The 19,556-nt window shown below is 46.1% G+C and overlaps 1 protein-coding gene across 2 annotated transcripts in view; it reads left to right on the top strand.

Annotated features, from left to right (window-relative positions):
- bicd1a (bicaudal D homolog 1a) overlaps window positions 1–19,556 on the top strand; it is a 134,604-nt gene that overhangs the window by 97,829 nt on the left and 17,219 nt on the right. Inside the window, exons 6-7 of one of the 2 annotated variants that reach the window (XM_055650182.1) lie at window positions 523–674; window positions 9,006–9,213. In XM_055650182.1, coding sequence (XP_055506157.1) covers window positions 523–674; window positions 9,006–9,213 — 360 coding nt within the window. Of the gene's footprint in view, window positions 1–522; window positions 675–9,005; window positions 11,372–19,556 lie in introns of those variants that run through there. The other variant, XM_055650181.1, reaches the window with a different exon arrangement.

Raw genomic sequence — 19,556 nt, 5'->3', positions numbered from 1 at the left:
TCCGCTGACTGGTTAGCACGTAACAAAAGTTGTTCACTGTGACAACAAACTAAACTCAAACCCAAATTCTAAACCAGGAGTTGGTCAGAGTATTAAAGTTGGAAACTGCAACTTGCCACACGTGGGGAAATCTTCACCATTCTGTGCGTTTATTGAAAGATTTCCCAATGGAGTTTAGTTTAGTTTAGAGATACAGCACATAAACAGGCCCTTCGGCCCACTGGGTCCGTGCCGGCCAGCGATCCCCGCACATTAACACTATCCTACACACACACACACTAGGGACAATTTACAATTACACCAAGCCGATTAACCTACAGAGCTGCACGTCTTTGGAGTGTGGGGGGAAACCGGAGATCCCGGAGGAAGCCCGAGCAGGTCACGGGGTCAAGGTACAAAGTCCGTACAGACAGCACCCGTAGTCTGGATCGAACTCGGGTCACTGGCGCTGTGAGGCAGCGACTCTTATCTCCGCGCCATCGTGCCGCCCGTATTCTAACATTTTTGCGTTGCTCCCCTCAGACGGCTGAGATTGCTCTGGCGAACCTAAAGAGCAAATATGAAAACGAGAAAACCATGGTGACTGAGACGATGATGAAGCTGCGAAACGAACTCAAGGCCCTGAAGGAGGACGCGGCGACATTCTCATCGTTACGCGCCATGTTCGCCACCAGGTGAGAACCCGTGCCCTTCCCGACTGTTGACGCTCGGACATTTATACTGAAGGGAACCCGTTACTCATTGTTCCTAGTTTTCAAAGATGCAGCACGGCAACAGGCCCTTCGGCCCACCAAGTCCATGCCGACCATTGATCATCCGTTCAGTCTAGTTCTATGTTATCCCACTTTCTCATCCGCTCCCTGCACACGAGGGGCAATTTTAAGAAGCCAATTAACCTACAAACCCGCACGTGTTTGGGGAGTGGGAGGAAACCGGAGCACCCGTTATCCCATCTTCTTATCCACCCCCCCCCCCACACACACTTGAAATAGCAGAAAGGCACAGCAAATGCTGGAGCAACTCAGCGGGTCAGGCAGCATCTCTGGAGAAAACGGATAGGTGACGTTTCGGGTCGAGACCCTTCCTCAGAATGAGAGTTGAGGGAAAGGGAAACGAGAGATATCGATGGTGATGTAGAGAGATATAGAACAAATGAGTGAAAGATATGCGGAAAAAAAGTAACAATGATAAAGGAAACGGCCCATTGTTCATTGTGGCCTGGGTGAAAATGAGTTACAGACAATGAGACTCAACAAGACGACTTTGAAGCTGGTACAACTTGGGTGGGGGCGGGATGGAGGGAAAACTGAACCAGCATGGAGGTTGAGTAGAGATGGCGAGTCCTGCAGCCACACAACTTGGCTCCAAGGCAGTGGTGTTGGTATTGATATTGGTTCATTAAAGTTACAAAGCTGGTCACTTAACGGAGCACTGATTGATTTTTAATTTAATATAATAGGTGCAGGAGTAGGCCATTCGGCCCTTCGAGCCTGCACCGCCATTCAATATGATCATGGCTGATCATCCAACTCAGTATCCTGCCTTCTCTCCATACCCCCTGATCCCTTTAACCACAAGGGCCACATCTAACTCTAACATCTAATATTGGAAGATACGACATGAAAACAGGCCCTATGGCCCACCGAGTCCACACCACCATCAATCGCCCGTTCACACTCGTTTAGTGTAATCCCACCTCCCACACACTAGGGAGAGTTTTACACTGATTGGAGAAACCAGCATCTGCAGTTCCTTGTTTCTGCATAAAGGTATCATGTTTGCTTATATTTAAACATCCGCCAGTCTAGGCTGGCCCAAAGGATTACAGTTGAAGGCAAATAATTTAAGGTATGTTAAGGAAGGACATTCTTGCCATAGAGGGAGTACAGAGAAGGTTCACCAGACTGATTCCTGGGATGTCAGGACTTTCATATGAAGAAACACTGGATAGACTCGGCTTGTACTCACTAGAATTTAGAAGATTGAGGGGGGATCTTATGGAAACTTACAAAATTCTTAAGGGGTTGGACAGGCTAGATGCAGGAAGATTGTTCCCGATGTTGGGGAAGTCCAGAACAAGGGGTCACAGTTTATCGATAAGGGGGAAATCTTTTAGGACCAAGATGAGAACATTTTTTACACAGAGAGTGGTGAATCTCTGGAATTCTCTGCCACAGAAGATAGGCCAGTTCATTGGCTATATTTAAGAGGGAGTTAGATGTGGCCCTTGTGGCTAAAGGGATCAGGGGGTATGGAGAGAAGGCAGGTACAGGATACTGAGTTGGATGATCAGCCATGATCATATTGAATGGCGGTGCAGGCTCGAAGGGCCGAATGGCCTACTCCTGCACATATTTTCTATGTTTCTATGCTTAGTCGGTGAAGCACTAGGGTACAGGTGCCATTGCAATCTGCTGACTGGTGCATTAGTTTCCAATCTGTCTGGTATGTATTGTGATTAGCAAATTCAATGATCAATAATGACAATTAAAAATCTCAACCCTTGCCCTTGGGGACTCTACTAATGTTAACTCACAATTACTGCGCTTCTTTAGCTCTTCCTTGTATAATATATCGTAAGTGCCTTTTGCCAATTTTTACTTTGTAAAGATAAGTGCATGTAAGTAAAGTTGATGCGGTGAAATATTCGTCATTGGAATTCCCGCCACCAATTTCCTTATTGCCAGATTACCAACGCACAGCTAGTAGTGCCGCTGCCTCACGGCGGCGGAGACCCAGGTTCAATCCTGACCTCGGGTGCTGTCTGTGGGGAGTTTGCACGTTCTCCCTGTGACCGCCTGGGTTTCCTCGGGAAGTTCCGGTTTCCTCCCACATCCCGAAGACGTGCAGGTTTGTAGGTTGATTGGCCTTTGTAAAAATTGCCACTCGTGTGTCGGGAGTGGATGCGGAAGTGGGATAACATAGAAACTACCGTGAAGGGTGATCGATGGTCAACGTGGACTCGGTGGGCTGAAGGGCCAGTCTCCATGCTGTGTCTCGTGTGGGTTTGTAGGTTAATTGGCCTCTGTAAATCGCCCCCTAGTGCGTCGGGAGTGGATGAGAAAGTGGGATGACAGTGAACTAGTGTGAGGGGTGATCGCTGGTCAGCGTGGACTCAGTGTCGGGCCTGTTTCCGTGCTATATCTCAGTTTCGTGTATTATCTCGTGTACTGAGGTACAGTGAAAAGCTTTTTGTTGTGTGCAAACCAGTCTAAAGTCTCTAAAAAGAGGGATTATGGTATTAGTAGGGAAACATAAAAAGCTCCATTAAAAGATTTCTGTGAGATTGAATGTAATGAATGACTATTGCTAAAATTATGACTAAAGCACTGACTATTACTGAAAATACGACAGCGTTTAGATAGAGAGACTTGGATCAATGATTTTTCAGGACTCTGTTATCAAGCAGTTGGCTGCAAACCTGGACCCTTACTTTCCCAGCTGATAAGTTAGTGACCTCAGCTCCTGACACCAAGTGGCAAACTGATCCATCTCCAGGGGGAAGAGAAAATAAGTGTTAACTGATGTAGAGTTGTGTTCTCACACCAGGCAGTAGCCAGCCACCTTGGACAGGCAGAATTCCAATTATACGGACCACATGCAGTCAGAGAAGATTAGTTTTGGACGGCACGGTGGCGCAGCAGTAGAGTTGCTGCCTTTCGGAGCGTTCGATCCTGACCACGGGCGCTGCCTGTACGCGGTTTGTACGTTCTCCCCGTGACCGCGTGGGTTTTCGCCGAGATCTTCGGTTTCCTCCCACACTACAAAGACGTACAGGTTTGTAGGTAAATTGGCTTGGTGTAAATGTAAATTGCCCCGAATGTGTGCAGGTTAGTTAATGTGTGGGGATTGCAGGTCGGCGCGGACTCAGTGGGCCGAAGGGCCTTTCTCTGCGCGGTATCTCCAAACTAAACTAGTTCAACCCAGTGTCATATTCAGTACGGACATTGTGGGCTGAAGGGCCTGGTCCTGTGCTGTACTGTTCTCTGTTACATGTTTGTACTGTGGCATCAGTAGTGTTTTAGTTTTTTGTATTGTCTTGGTGGCTGTTTGGTATTCTTTGTATTGGATATATTAGTCTTGTAATAATTGATTACATTTATTTCTGTAATTAAAAAAATAGTGTTTTAGTTTTAGAGCTGCGTGAAAACAGGCCCTTCGACCCATCGAGTCCGGACGACCCGCGACCCCTCCAGTACACTAGCACTATCCTACACACACTCGGGACAATTTATAGAAACCTATTAACCTACAAACCCGCACATCATTGGAATGTGGGAGGAAACTGGAGCACCTGGAGAAAACCCTTATGGTCGCAGGGAGAACATTTCTGTGCCTGCTTTGTTTGTATGTATTTGGAGGCAGAGGTGGAACCTATTGTAAAAAGATATATGTAGCAAAATAATTGAGCGAACTGCATTACACTGGAAAGCTAGTGGCCATGAGTGATTGCTGAGAAATATTAGATCTTAAATCCATTAACAGGAACAATAGCTTTCATTTATAAACAGCATCCGTAATCCAGAGAAGCATCCCAGGAAATGCAATCGGAAAAAACCGATATTGATCCAAGTGAAATGGTACCAAGAGGAGGAAGCAAAAGCTTTGCAAGTGTCCGGAGATGCGGAGTCTTACTCCCCGAGCTGCGACTTTGTTTAGAGATACAGTGCGGAAACAGGCCCTTCAGCCCACCGAGTCCACAGTGACCAGCGATCCCCGCACGCTAACACTACCCTACACACTCTAGGGACAGTTTACACTTTTACCCCCAAGCCGATTAACCTACAAACCTATGTGACTTTGGTGTGTGGGAGGAAACCGAAGATCTCGGAGGAAACCCACGCAGGTCACGGGGAGAACGTACAAACTCCGTACAGACAGCGCCCGTAGTCAGGATCGAACCCGGGTCTCCGGCGCTGTGAGGCAGCAACTCTACCAGTGCGCCACCGTGCCTGTCCAAGCATGGCAAGCTAAAGTTGGGGGAGGGTCAGCAGAGGGTAGTTAGTGAAGTCTAGAACGCGTTCTGAATGAGAAAGGTTGGCAGAAGGTGAAAAGTCAATTCGGCATTGTTGAAGAAGTTTGGATGTAACTCCAAATCTGGCGTCGTTTTTTTGTATTTCCGCAGCACTTTCCCCTTACCTTGCCACTCATGTCCCAATAACTTTCAGGCTCGTCAATGCTGCAGAATGCAGACCCTTGCCAGAGTTTCAGTTTAGTTTATTGTCCCGTGTACCGAGGTGCAGTGAAAAGCTTTTGTTGCGTGCTTACCAGTTAGCAGAAACACAATACACAAATGAATGGATGGATGAATGAACATTTTATTGTCACATGTGACAAGGCACAGTGAAATTCTTTGCATTGAGTACCCAAGGTATGCAAATAGTTGCTGCATAAAGGGCGCTGAATAAGTTACAAAGTATCCCGCGTCAGGTCCACCTTCCTTCTCCCCCTCCCCCTCCTTCCCTGATTACAATCGAGCCATTTACAGTATAGGTACATGATAAGAGAATAAAGGGCCTGTCCCACCAGCATGCGGTTGCATGCGTCTAGCGCGAACAAACGTGGTCACTTGAGGCGTACGGCCTCGCGGGACCAGTTCCAATTTGAACCGCGGAGGCGTATGGAGTTGTGCGGGGCTGGTGCCGACATCATACTCACCAATCAGCTGGGCAGGAGGCGGGCCGACTGAATTTGGACGTCAGGTGGTGATGTCATCACGCAATGGCACGCGCTAGGCATACGCCGTCGAGACGCTGCGTACGCCCTCAATGAGCCTGTGGGCCGACAGGCCGTTGGCGCGTGGGATTTTCGGACATTGCAAGATTTCTGGAGCCCCGCTCGATGTCGGGACCAGCCCCGCACAACTCCATACGCCTCCGCGGTTCGAAGTGGGACCGGCCCCACGAGGCCGTACGCCTCAAGCGACCACGTTTGGTCGCGCTAGACGCATGCAATCGCATGCTGGTGGGACAGACCCTTAACTTTTCTCATCCCATTGTACAGATCCAATTGCGGTGAATTTCTTTCTCCTCCGTTCTGTCTCTGCTCAGTGAATCCACACCAGCAGCTTCTTTGTGCAGCCCTCTTGTACAAAAACCCCCTTTAACCCTGGCGTTGCCCTTGGCGGCTTATCCATTATTTATCATAAATGAATCAATATCTGCCAGCTACCGAGCCACTTCATCAGATTTCCAGAGTTTACATTCCAGCTGCAGCGGATTTGATTCCAAGGCTTTCCATGCCTTGCGGTTAGTTGGGCTATATTGATGTTAATTTTGGAAGGGATTACCAGCCACAGTGGTGCTCAGCTAAATGTCCATGGGCAATTGTTCCAATTGATTAGCATGTTACACAGTTATACAGAGTATGTTGTATGGTGGCCTATTGGCTTGATCATGCTCCAGTCTAATCTCAATCAATGATGAGTCACTTAATCAACCAGTGGAGACACTATAATTATCTTGCATGTGTTTGGCTAAAAGGGGAAAATAAACAACCTACCTGACATGGAAACACACTGACGCACAGGCCCAGCGGGACATTGTGCCAACGTGCTCTAAACTTGCATATAAAGACCGCTGAGTGAGCTAAACATAGGTAAGATCACTCTGAGATAACTGGCTTCCTTCCTGACACCCAAAACATCTCTGTGTCGGAAGGAACTGCCTGCAGATACTGACTAGACCGAAGATAGACACAAAACGCTGGAGTAACTCATCGGGTCAGGCAGCATCTCTGGAGAAAAGGAATGGGTGACGTTTCGGATCGGGACCCTTTAGTTTAGAGATACAGGGTGGAAACAGGCCCTTTGGCCCACCATATCCATGCCAACCAAACAGAACTAACCCTTTTGTTAACTCTTTGAAGCACTTCACCCTGGAAGGCAACTCCGGACTGTCAAAGCCATCACAGCCAGACATAAAAACAGCTTTTTTTTTCCACGAGTAGTAGCTCTACTCAGTAACCAAGTCTGTTGCCTCCTTTTGCTCTGGTATTTTATTTCATTCACATGTTTAAACTATAATGTTTTATTCTTAATGTTTGAATGTTTTATTCTTAATTGTTTACTGTATGTCGTGTTGTTACTTGCGAGCAGAGCACCAAGACAAATTCCTTGTATGTGTACATACTTGGCCAATAAACTTATTCATTCATTATCAGTGAATGGGTAATGGGATGTGATGGTTTCCATCACAAGCTGCCACCTATTCCATGATTTTCCTACCCCCAGTCCCCACCCACCCCACCCCTCTCTACTTCCACTGAAGAAGGATCTCGACCCGAAACGCCAGCCATCCTTTTTCTCCAGAGATGCTGCCTGACCTGCTGATTCTATCATCCATCCATGATTATCGTCCAGGTTATGTGGTCCCCAGCCTCTTACAAATGCAACGTTTTAAACAGTTCATGGTGACGGAAGGAGAGAGGCAGCTTTCAGTCTGGGCTGGGGGGGGCTGCAACAAGCAACAAGTGTTCACTGTTCATAAGACTTACCTCCTGAGTTTCCCCTAGGTGATTCAGGATGAACGGCGATGATGTTCCTCATGAAACCTCTACTTGGATGGGCCATAGAGTAAAACATCGGCAGCAACAATAAACAATAGGTGCAGGAGTAGGCCATTCGGCCCTTCGAGCCAGCACCGCCATTCAATGTGATCATGGCTGATCATCCCCAATCAGTACCCCGTTCCTGCCTTCTCCCCATATCCCCTGACTCCGCTATTTTTAAGACCCCTATCTAGCTCTCTCTTGAAAGCATCCAGAGAACCTGCCTCCACCGCCCTCTGAGGCAGAGAATTCCACAGACTCACCACTCTCTGTGAGAAAAAGTGTTTCCTCGTCTCTGTTCGAAATGGCTTGCTCCTTATTCTTAAACTGTGGCCCCCTAGTTCTGGACTCCCCCAACATCGGGAACATGTTTCCTGCCTCTAGCGTGTCCAAACCCTTAACAATCTTATATGTTTCAAAAGCAAAACCACTTTCGGATAGGCACATGGAAGTGCAAGGGATAGAGGGATATTGAGGATGTGCAGGCCGGTGAGATCAGTTTAACTTGGCATCATGTTCACCACAAACATTGTGGGCTGAAGGGCCCGCTCCTGTGCTGTGCTCTATGTTCAATAAGGAACTGCAGACGCTGGTTTACAAAAGGAGACCCAAAGTGCTGGAGTAACTGAGCGGGTCAGGCTGCATCTCTGGAGGGCACGGATAGGTGACATTTTTGGGTGGGACACTTCTTCAAACTGGTTGTAGACGAGAAATATGCAGTTGGGACAAAGCCTGATGAGTGATAGGTGGATACTGGTTAGGGGTGTCTGACTGGTTGGTCTCCTCGACCTGGAGGCTGGTGAATCTGTGGAGGCCGTCAATGGGCATCTTTAAGGCGGAGATAGATAGATTCTTGATTAGTACGGGTGTCGGGGGTTATGGGGAGAAGGTGGCAAATGGGTTGAGAGGGAACGATAGATCAGCCATGATTGAATGGCGGCGTAGATTTGATGGGCCAAATGGCCTAATTCTGCTCCTATCCCTTATGAACTTATGAACTGGTAATAGCCCTGTCCCACGGTACGAGTTAATTCCAAGAGCTCTCCCGAGTTTAAAAAAAAATCAAACCCGTGGTAAGCACGGAGAATGAACGTAGCGGGTACGTCGGAGCTCGGGGACGTCTCTTAGCGGCTTGTAACGCTAACGGCAGGTACTCGGGAAGACTCGCTAACGGCAGGTAAGCACGGGAAGACTCATGAAGATTTTTCAACATGATGAAAAATGTCCACGAGAGCCCCGGGTACCGAGTGGCCATTACCGTGTTCGAATCAGGGCAAACTCGGGAGAACTCTTGGAATGAACTCGTACCGTGGGACAAGGGGTTTAAGTGTGAGAGTGGACAATGCTAAGCAAAGTATCGTTTGTGAACCTACTTAAGGAGTCCTTGTCCTGCAGTCACTCGATGGGCCGAATGGCCAAATTCTGCTCCTATAACGTGTGACCTTGTGCCCCCGCAGGTGTGACGAGTACGTGACGCAGCTGGACGACATGCAGCGGCAGCTGGCGGCGGCGGAGGACGAGAAGAAGACGCTGAACTCTCTGCTGCGCATGGCCATCCAGCAGAAGCTGGCCCTGACGCAGCGACTGGAGGACTTGGAGTTCGACCACGAGCAGTCCCGGCGTGGCAGGACCAAGCTGGGCAAGATCAAAGTCGGCAGCCCTAAAGTAAGTGTGGACACCGAGGCTGGCAGCATACCTTTCCCCGCTGCCATTGACATTCTGACTCTGATTAACCAGGGGTCTGAGCAGTGAGCCAAGGTCAGCCGGTCTCCAGTGGTGCTTTAAGGACAGGACCATGCAGTGACATGGCTAGGACATTATCAGTCCAGAGTAAACGAGTGTTTGATGACAAACAACCAAATGGAAATAATGCTGCAACATTCCTCATCAAGAGGCCTAATTGTTCCACATCTTCATTTTCCATAACCTGATATTTGTGCTTTTGGTTTACATGAGTACATTATTTTAATGGAACGGGTGAGAGCTTTCAGGAGGACAGTGAGGTTTAATTTTGCTTAACCCCAAATGCCTTTGCAGTTTGGCAAGAGTTAGTATTAACCACTGGCGGGGGAGGAGACAACTCATCGTACAATAGGCAATGACAGTCTCTGCAGACCTCAACTCTTCGATACCCGTGTTATCCAAAGAAAGGTCTTTGGTCATGCACTCACAGCGGAGATGAGCCAAACTTAGTAACAGCTGACAGAAAGCAGGCGTGCTGAGTTCACCCATTCCCCAACTCCGACCCTTTCCTGTTTTAAGAGTGAAGAAGTGGGTAGTAACCTCAAAGGACAGGGAAGGGAGGGACCTGTTGAAATCTCCGTGTCAAAATGTCATTAACGTCCAACACATACACAGTCGCTCTCCGGATATCAACGCCTCCTTAACAATCTACCTATCTGCGATCAATCCAATTAATTTGGATAGGAACATGCTCCAGGCTGCAGATTTCCCAACCACTGATGAGGTTAGTAAAATGGTCCTGGTTAGGACTGGAATTAATGTTCGACATTCCGACCAGATCACATGCAGTCTAAGATATAGAGGCTGAGACATCGAGTCTGGAAATACAACCCAGCCCTGTTTGAAAAATATAAATTTTAAAGTATTAAAAACTCTTTTCAGAGGCATGAAGCCATAAAGAATGATGTATTAACTGTAGCTGTGAGCTGCTTTGTAACACTATTAATCTCTCTGGCGAGTTCCGAAAAGAGTATAAACCATCTATGGTCCCAGAGTGAGTTATCAATCTCTCATAAACCAGCAAAGAAAATGTAGCCCGTAACACAGTCCTCAGCACATTTGACTCCGCGTTAAACATTACTTGTATACGCAGCATCTTACATTTTGAGTTTATTTATATTTGCAAACTTGCAAAGTATTTTTTGATGCTCTAACTCAGTCCTTGGAGCGAGTACAGAGGTAATTTCAGGTGGAGTTACATCGGGAAAATTTGAGGCGTTCTTAACAAGGTTACTAATTAAGGGGGATGTTAATTTTTTTTGGTATTGAATCAATTACGCAGTGATACTGGGAGAAAGAGCTCACACGGTGATACAAGGTGGTTATATGGAGATGGTCTTGTACAGAAACCAACGAGGAGGGAAAATAGTTAGCAGTTTCATCATTGTGGAATGAATCAGGATTCATTCACAACTTTGTGGGAAATTGGATCGTGGATGCAGGATCAGGGATCAGACATTCAAAGACAGAGGTGACATTTCTTTGCTGGAAGGATTATGAGTCTTTTTGAACCATCTGCTCCAATGACAGGGATTGTCAGATGCTGAGACTGTTCAAGGCAGAGCTTGCTTGATGTTATACACAACGAGAAATGAGGGATGTGGAGATGGTTGGAACTGAGTAGAAGGTCAACCATGTCCTTAGAGTCATAGATTGATAGAGTATGGAAACAGGCCCTTCGGCCCAATTTGCCTCCACCGACCCACATGTCCCATCTACACTAGTCCCACTTGGACCATATCCCTCAAAATCAGTCCTGCCTAATTGCTTCTTTAACATTGCAATAGTCCCTGCATCTCTTGAACAACAGAGTGAGGTCAGGACACGGAACGACCTACATTGCTCATAAATCCACATATCGCAAAAACGGCTGGAGTCCTAAGAAAGGTCCCGACCTGAAACATCACCTATCTATGAGTTACCTGGAGATGCCGCCTGAGTTGCCCCAGCACTTTGTCTTTTTTTGTAGGAAACCTTTTTCTGATTTCTATTCGTTCTGATACTTTGAATTCATTCTCAGTGAAAGTATTGTTCTTATTTTGCTAAGAACTGAATAGCAGGAGTAGATCACATGATCTGAATTTTGTTTTGTTACCTCATCCCCATAACTCTTGCTTCCTCTGCAGTCCAGACTTTCCATTCCGAGATCCAGGGATTTGCCATGGATTCAGGAAAATTGAGTTTCTCCTTCTTTCATTCTTCACTTGTTGATGGCTTCTCCTGAAAGATCTCCCTCCTACAGGCTCCCACCATGGAAACCTTCCTCACAGCATCTACCCTGCCTTGTGACCCCCTTGTGATCCCCTGAGCACTGGCCTGCTTCAATGGCATTTCAGAGGCTTTCAGATAGGCACATGGAAGTGTAGGGATGAATGGTTCAGTGGTCACGTGTACAAAGTACCAACACAGTGAAATGTATTATCTTACAAACAGTCCAGTGGAGTATTACCATACCCCCAACCCCCGATTAGCAAGTGTACAGAAATAGTCCGCTGAGCCCGCATGCAAGAGGCACCATGATTGGGGCCCATTTCCTAAGTCCACGCTCCAGCTCCTGTGAGCGGTGCATGTTCCAGGCAAGTCCCAGGCTGTTTTGGGCCTACAGACATCGCCTTCCTTATACGCCACATCCCTCTCCTCGCAAAGTTAGACCCCCAACTTCTAAGTTTAAGTTCAACGCAATACGCCACGCACCACCGCCCCAACATTGCAGTGCAGTGCAATTAGTGCCGTGACGTCATTATGACGTGCACCTCTGGTGACCTTGCCCGCCACCCAAAAAAAAATCAAGGTCGAGGTGACCTGCAACCTCCTACCACCTCCCATGCATATGTTGAAAACCTTCCTCGACTATGAAGAAAATCGGCTTCAACTAGACCTGCGACTAAAACATGATCGATTTTTAAAACGGCAACCTATTTTTAGTCGAGGCCGGTTTTAATCATGATGAAAAAATAGCAGCGACCGGGATGAATCACTTCCGACCATTGGGGAGAGTGACCAAAACCTCCGGTGACCTCATGGAAACCTTGGGTGGCGGGCAAGGTCACCAGAGGTTGCTGTTTAGGTCTCCAAAGTGGGACAGGGGCTTTGTTGACAGGTTGCCGTAGGTTGCCGTAGGTTGCCGTAGGTTGCTGTAGGTTGCCGTAGGTTGCCGCCTGTGGTCGTAGCTTGTTGTAAGTGTTGTTGTAGGTGTTGGCGTAGGTGGATGTCACAATTGTCATAGGGTGGGTCCAGATTTCACTCTCAACTCTCACCCAATGTTGGCAGGTCTGCCATCCACCTTTGTCCCCAGGGGGGTGGGTGCATCCTACGAGGGTGCGGGTAGGCCAGACCCCAGATCCCTCTCCTCTCTTACCCTCCTCGCCCCTCGCACACGTCGTCACCGGCTCAATCCTCCCGGTCTGTAGCCTTTGGGGGGCGAGCAGGGGCTAGCACAGCAGACTCCCCCTTCCGGGACAAACAGGTGTATATGGACCATGTACAGGCAGTCGGGATCAGTTTAACTTGGCGTCATGTTCAGCACAAACATTGTGGGCCGAATGGCCACGTTCCTGTGCTGTTCTATAATGGTGCTCATTATTCTGAACCATGTTGAGTACATGCTGCTCATACCTTTCCCCCTCCATGCCTGTGAACCTCTAAAGCAGGTACATCCTTCCTTAAATAAGGAGACCAAAACTGAATGGAGCTGTGTACAGTGTCAGCAAGATTTCCCAACTTTTGCATCAAACCTCACCTTCCCATGTACCTGTTCCACCCACCTGTGGGACGAAGGTTGTCTTTGTCCACTGCCATTTAATGACCAACACATCGTTTTTAACTAATACTTTACATCTTAGTTTCGTTTAGTTTAGACTAAAGGTTTAGCCCACCGAACCCACACCAACCAGCGATCCCCGCACATTAACACTATCCTACACATACACTAGGGACAATGTTCACATTTACACCAAGCCAATTAACCTACAAACCTGTACGTCTTTGGAGTGTGGGAGGAAACCGAAGAACTGGGAGAAAACCAACACTCATCACGGGGAGAACGTACAGACTCCGTACAGACAGCGCCCGTAGTCAGGATCGAACCCGGGTCTCTGGCGCTGTAAGGCAGCAACTCCACTGCTGCGCCACTGCTTTATTTATCCGTGTTGCTTTGCAACTCCTTATACCATTTGCAGCGCTCAAGGTTAGTTCATTTCCCCACCGACCCTTTAATAACACAAATGTAAAGAGCCAACACTAGAGGGCACTGCAAGCACTTTCATAACATCCCAAATGACGATGAAATGCGTGTACAATATTTACACTTCATTTCCCCACTTGTCAGAATGAATCCTTTTCATCAAATCTTCATTCTAACATTATTTTATGCAGGTTCATAAGTGATAGGAGCAGAATCAGGCCATTCGGCCCATCTGGTCTACTGCGCCATTCAATCATGGTTGATCTATCTTTCCTTCTTAACCCCATTCTGCTGCCTTCTCCCCATGACCCCCTGATACCCGTATTAATCAATTTTAAATCTTTCAGGATTAAAAAAATAATTCTAACTGATTTAGTGGCATTTTTAGTGTGGAGATACAGTTTGGAACAGGTGCTTCGGTCCACCAAGTTCCACGCTGTCCATCGATCACCCGTTCACACTAGTTCTATGTTACTCTACTTTCTCATCCACTCCCTACACATTCGGGGCAATTTTATAGATGTCAATTTTACCTGCAAAAAACCGCATGCGTTGTGAATGTGGGAGGAAACCGGAGCACCCGGAGGAAACCCACGTGGTCACAGGGAGAACATACATGCAAGCTAATACAGGGAGAATACACACACACACACACAGCACCCAGGGTCAGGATCGAACCTGGGTCTCTGGCACTGTGAGGCATTAGCTCTACCAGAGGCGCCACTGTGCCTCTTTTAAAAAAAAATCAAATCTTTTATATTACATTTTTCACACGACATCTTTTAAAAATTCCGACTGATTTAGTGTCACTTATTCCAGTTGCTAAGATCAGAGGGGATAAATGTAATACAACTTTAGGGAGACCAGCCTGAGAGAAATGGTTCATTCTCTTTAAAGCCATGGCTTGGAAACAGATCGCAGCAGGAGACAGCGGGAAGGATGATTGAATATTCCAATATTTACTGCTCTGCTAAATACTAGTTCAGAAGACTTGGTGTATGACGTTACTCATTTCATGGTTATGGATTCCAGTACAATGATGGGCGCCCTAATCATTTCATGATTAACAAACTTGAATATGCATTCACTTAAATCACTCAGATCCCATGTTAAGAGGAGAGATATTTTGCTGAAAAACACCGTGCAAGTTGGTGTACAATTTTGGTCGCCTAATTATAGGAAGGATGTCAACAAAATAGAGAGAGTGCAGAGGAGATTTACTAGAATGTTGCCTGGGTTTCAGCAACTAAGTTATAGAGAAAGGTTGACTAAGTTAGGGCTTTATTCTTTGGAGCGCAGAAGGTTAATGGGGGACTTGATAGAGGTCTTTAAAATGATGAGAGGGATAGACAGAGTTGACGTGGATAAGCTTTTCCCACTGAGAGTAGGGAAGATTCAAACAAGGGGACGTGACTTGAGAATTAAGGGACAGAAATTTAGGGGTAACATGAGGGGGAACTTCTTTACTCAGAGAGTGGTGGCTGTGTGGAATGAGCTTCCAGTGAAGGTGGTGGAGGCAGGTTTGTTTTTATCATTTAAAAATAAATTAGATAGTTATATGGACGGGAAAGGTATGGAGGGTTATGGTCTGAGCGCAGGTATATGGGACTAGGGGAGAATACGTGTTCGGCACGGACTAGAAGGGTCGAGATGGCCTGTTTCCATGCTGTAATTGTTATATGGTTATATGGTTATATAAGTTGAGACCGTGTTACTCAAAGTATTAATTCTGTGGGCAATTGGGGGACAGGTGTTAAGACTTGATAAATTCACATTATAATAGAATTATATTTGGACACAAAGTAGTAAAATAATAAAGAGCATTGAAACTTTCAAAGACACAAGGTGCTGGAGTAACTCATTGGGTCGGGCAGCATCTGGAAGACATGGATAAGTGACGCTACGGGTTGGGACCCTTCTTCAGACTCAAGATTCAGGTCTGAAGAAGGATTCCAACCCAAAATATCATCTATCCATGTCTTCCAGAGATGCTGCCTGACCCACTGAGTTACTCCAGCACTTTTTGCCTTTTTTTGTACACCAGTATCATCTGCAGTTCCTTGTACCGGCACTGAAACTCGACTCACTAACTACAACCCTGAAATTATAAATTGATTTCATTTGAAGAGGAAATCTCCTGCTTGAAGGAGAAGGTGATCCTCGGCTGCTTTGGTGCTTTGGTTGGTTCCTTGTGGAGTTATTGTAACATTGGTCGGCAGATCTGTGCATCGTTTAAAGTTGAAACTCCTTTGAGTTGAGTCTAGTTTATTGTCACGTGCACCGAGGCACAGGGGAAAGCTTTTGTTGCGTGCTGACCAGTCATCAGAAAGACAGAACACGATTACAATCGATCCATCCACAGTGTACAGATACATGATAGAGGGAATAACGTGAATAATGTTTCGTGCAAGTTACCACGAGGGCATCTGTTGTGCTTCTGCAAGTGAGAATTTAATTGTTCTGTCACATGACAATAAAATACTCTTGACTCTTGAGTCCACAAACTTTGTTCCAGTTTTCAGTCTTGTAGAGGATTTATTGAATGGCTGGAGCCCTGACGGGCCACTTAACACATTCTGGATGCAGCAACGGTCTAGTTTCCCTTGGGGATGCAAGGAATTGCAGATGCTGGAATCTTGGGAAACATGACCACTTTTGTTATCATGTTTGAAACCTCTGTCCCATTATATATAGTATTTCCATAAGTTGTAGGAGCAGGGATACGCGGGGATCACTGGTCAGCGCGGATTCAGTGGGACGAAGGGCCTGTCTCTGCACTGTAACTTCTAAACCAAACTAAACTAAACTAAACTAAACTAAACGAAGACCAGATCTTTCTGATGAAAGGAAATGATCCATGCTGTTGTGAAATAGTTTTCCCACCACACTTCGTGGTCCGAGAATTTTCACGTGCAAGTTGGTGATCATAAATGTTAGTCCCTGTTTTAGAAAATACGTGCAAGTTGTAATGATCAAATAAATGTTAGTCAATTTTGGTCGCTGGAGATTCACAGAGAAAATTGAACAGTTAGGGCTTTATTATTTGGAGCGCAGAAGGTTAATTGGGACGTGATAGAGGTCTTTGTTAAAATGATGACAGGGATAGACAGAGTTGAGTGGATAAGCTTTCTGGAGTAGGGAAGATGGGGTTTAAGGGACAGAAGTTTAGGGTAAGGGGGGAACTGGGTGGTGGGTGTGGGAATGGCTTCCAGTGAAGGTGGTGGAGGGGGGTGATGGTTTATCATTTAAAAATAAATTGGATGCCTAAACAAAATGGACGCAACACGTGTATGCAAAGGGTCGAGATGGCCTGTTTCCGTGCTGTAATTGTTATATGGTTATATTATGGTTATTATCACATAACATTACTACAGTGAGGGGCAGCTGATTGAATCCTTTCTGTTTTACCAAGGAAGTCAATGGAAATATAAATCAGTATTGAAAACAGACATTCAATCTCATGATCGACACAAAAATCTGGAGTAAATCAGCGGGACAGGCAGTATCCCAGGCATAGGAAAAGGTGACGTTTCTGGTCGAGACACTGGGACAATCTCATCAACACTAAGTCAAGGGCCCTCAGAGGAAGTGTTTGTTAGTCCCTATGTCTCTTGAGTGGACGGGGTGCATTAGAGTGGATTCCAGGGGTGGGGTGGGGAGGGGTAGGGTGGGGAGGGGAGGGATTGACACAAAATGCTGGAGCAACTCAGGGGTGGGGCAGGGGGGGGGGGGAGGGGGGAATAGTGGGGTGGGGTGGGATGGGGTGGGGTGGGGAGGGGTGGGGGTGGGGTGGGGTGGGGTGGGGTGGGGTTTGGTGGGGAGGGGAGTGCGTGTGGGATGGGAATGGTTGCTGGTGCCTAACTCCCAACACTTGTATGCAATTCTGTTGGGTGTTCCTGGGATCCAATAGTGTGCTGGACCCCTAGACCAGGGATTCCATAAGATGGACACAAAATGCTGGAGCAACTCAGCGGGTCAGGAATAGGTGACGTTTCGGATCGAGACCCTTCTTCAGACTGAGAGTCGGGGGGGGGGGGGAGGAAACCTCAGCCACCTCTCTAATGCATCCTGTATTAAGCTTTCCTCATCTCTGACTGTCAATTTGAAGAAGGGCCTGGACCCGAAACGTCACCTCTTCCTTTACTCCAGTAATGCTGCCTGTCTCGCTGAGTTACTCCAGCACCTTCAGTATAAACTAGCACCTGCAGTCCCTTCCTCGACAGGGATTACATAACCCTCAACACGTGTGTTGAATACTCTCGGAATAAATCGAATCAGTATATTATAAATGTTCCTGCTTTTCTGTCTGTGCTCTAGCCCAGTTCCTTCTGTCACCGCTGTGTTTTCATTTGTTCGGTTTACCTCTGTGTTTGTTGATGACTGACAGTGAAACAACGCACGTCCTGGACTGGAACTTGAGTGTAGTTTAGAGATACAGCGAGAAAACAGCCCCTTTGGCCCACCGAGTCCGCGCCAACCAGCGATCCCCGCACACTAACACTATCCTACAAACACCGGGGACAATTTTACATTGAAAGCCAATTAATTTGGAAACCTGTACAGTTTTGGAGTGTGAGAGGCAGCCAAAGATCTCGGAGAAAACCCACGCTGGGCACGGGGATACAGACAGCAGCCGTAGTCAGGATCGAACCCGGGTCCCTGGCGCTGTAAGGCAGCAACTCTACCGCCCTTGTATAAAACACGTCAGATTGTGAATCTCTGCCTTCTGAATCAAACACACCTCGACTAATGTGGAAACCTGACCAGATGATGAACATACTCTTTCCAATTCTTCCACTCACTCTACTCAACAAAAAAAAGCACAACTTTTAAGACTTTCGGTGTAGAATTGCTTGCCAGGGTGAATCTGGCATCACTGATGGTGTGCCTTAAAGCACCACTGTCTGACCTTCACAGATAGTAATCTGATTGTACAGTGCTGGTCTTCTTCCAAATGAATTTTATGGACTGTTAATTCACTCCCACATCAGGATTGTTAAGTCTCGGAGATGCACTTCCAGCAAGTAAGGGGGGGGATGAAAACCAGCTCTGTATATTGACTAATTGTATGCAGAATTTTGGAAAAATTAAATATAATTTTTCGGTTAATAAAACTTGGATAAATCTGACCGCATGTTCCTAGCTGACTGAAATTTTGCCCGAGTGCTCAAGAAATGAATCCACTCAGAATACAAAATGATCACAACTAAAATTCATATCGTTAACACGAGGTTACACGAATAATCGATTGCAAAATCCTTGCAGCTTAATAAAATAATATTCAGTAATAACATTTGACTGTCAACGGCAAAAAGCAGTATTTTGTTTTTTAAAAAGTGTCGCCACATGGTGGTATTAGTTATTCCTTTCATGAACTGGCAATGGTGGTTAAATTAGAATGTATTTGAAGGACAGAATTATTTTTATTAAGTCGTGGACATGATCTGTGTATCAAAGGTAAATTTGCTGTCAGCTATATATATATCCATCTCATCACTTGATGTACCTTGCACACAATTCATTGACCTTCAATGCACACTGTTTCTTTAATGCCAACTAACAAGATGCCTCTGAACTGTTGTATAATGTATTTGTAAATTGAACTGTAAATAGCAGGTATCCAGACTTATATGTTAAATATTGTTCTGTGTACTGTGTTAATGAAACCTAACAATACATCATTAGACTCCAATGTTTGTTTGTTATTTAACTTTCTGCTAATTACTAACATCATTTGTCAAATATTTCCAGAGAGATTTAGTGAGGATTAACTTTTACGTTATTTAAATGCTTTAATTATTATTAAATGCCAAGATCTATTAAATATTAAGATTCAAGATCCTTTGTATCAAAAAGTTTGTGCCCAATTTACACAGAGCTCTTTGCGAATTAGGATACCACTACTCACTTAATATTTGAGTGTTTCGTGCTATTGGGATATTGCTAGCGAACTTTCTTTTGACTTGTATTTGTCTGGAAGTTGATGGATATGGACCATTGGTCAGTGGTAAGTTTATATATATATTGGGATTTGATATTGTAGTGGCAAGATATATCTTGTAAACTGTACATTCACCTACGG

This window comes from Leucoraja erinacea, chromosome 19, assembly GCF_028641065.1.
Source record: "Leucoraja erinacea ecotype New England chromosome 19, Leri_hhj_1, whole genome shotgun sequence".
In the NCBI taxonomy this organism is placed as follows: Eukaryota; Metazoa; Chordata; class Chondrichthyes; order Rajiformes; family Rajidae; genus Leucoraja; species Leucoraja erinaceus.
The sequence above is the reverse complement of the archived record's forward strand: the minus strand, read 5'-3'. Positions and strand labels throughout refer to the sequence as shown.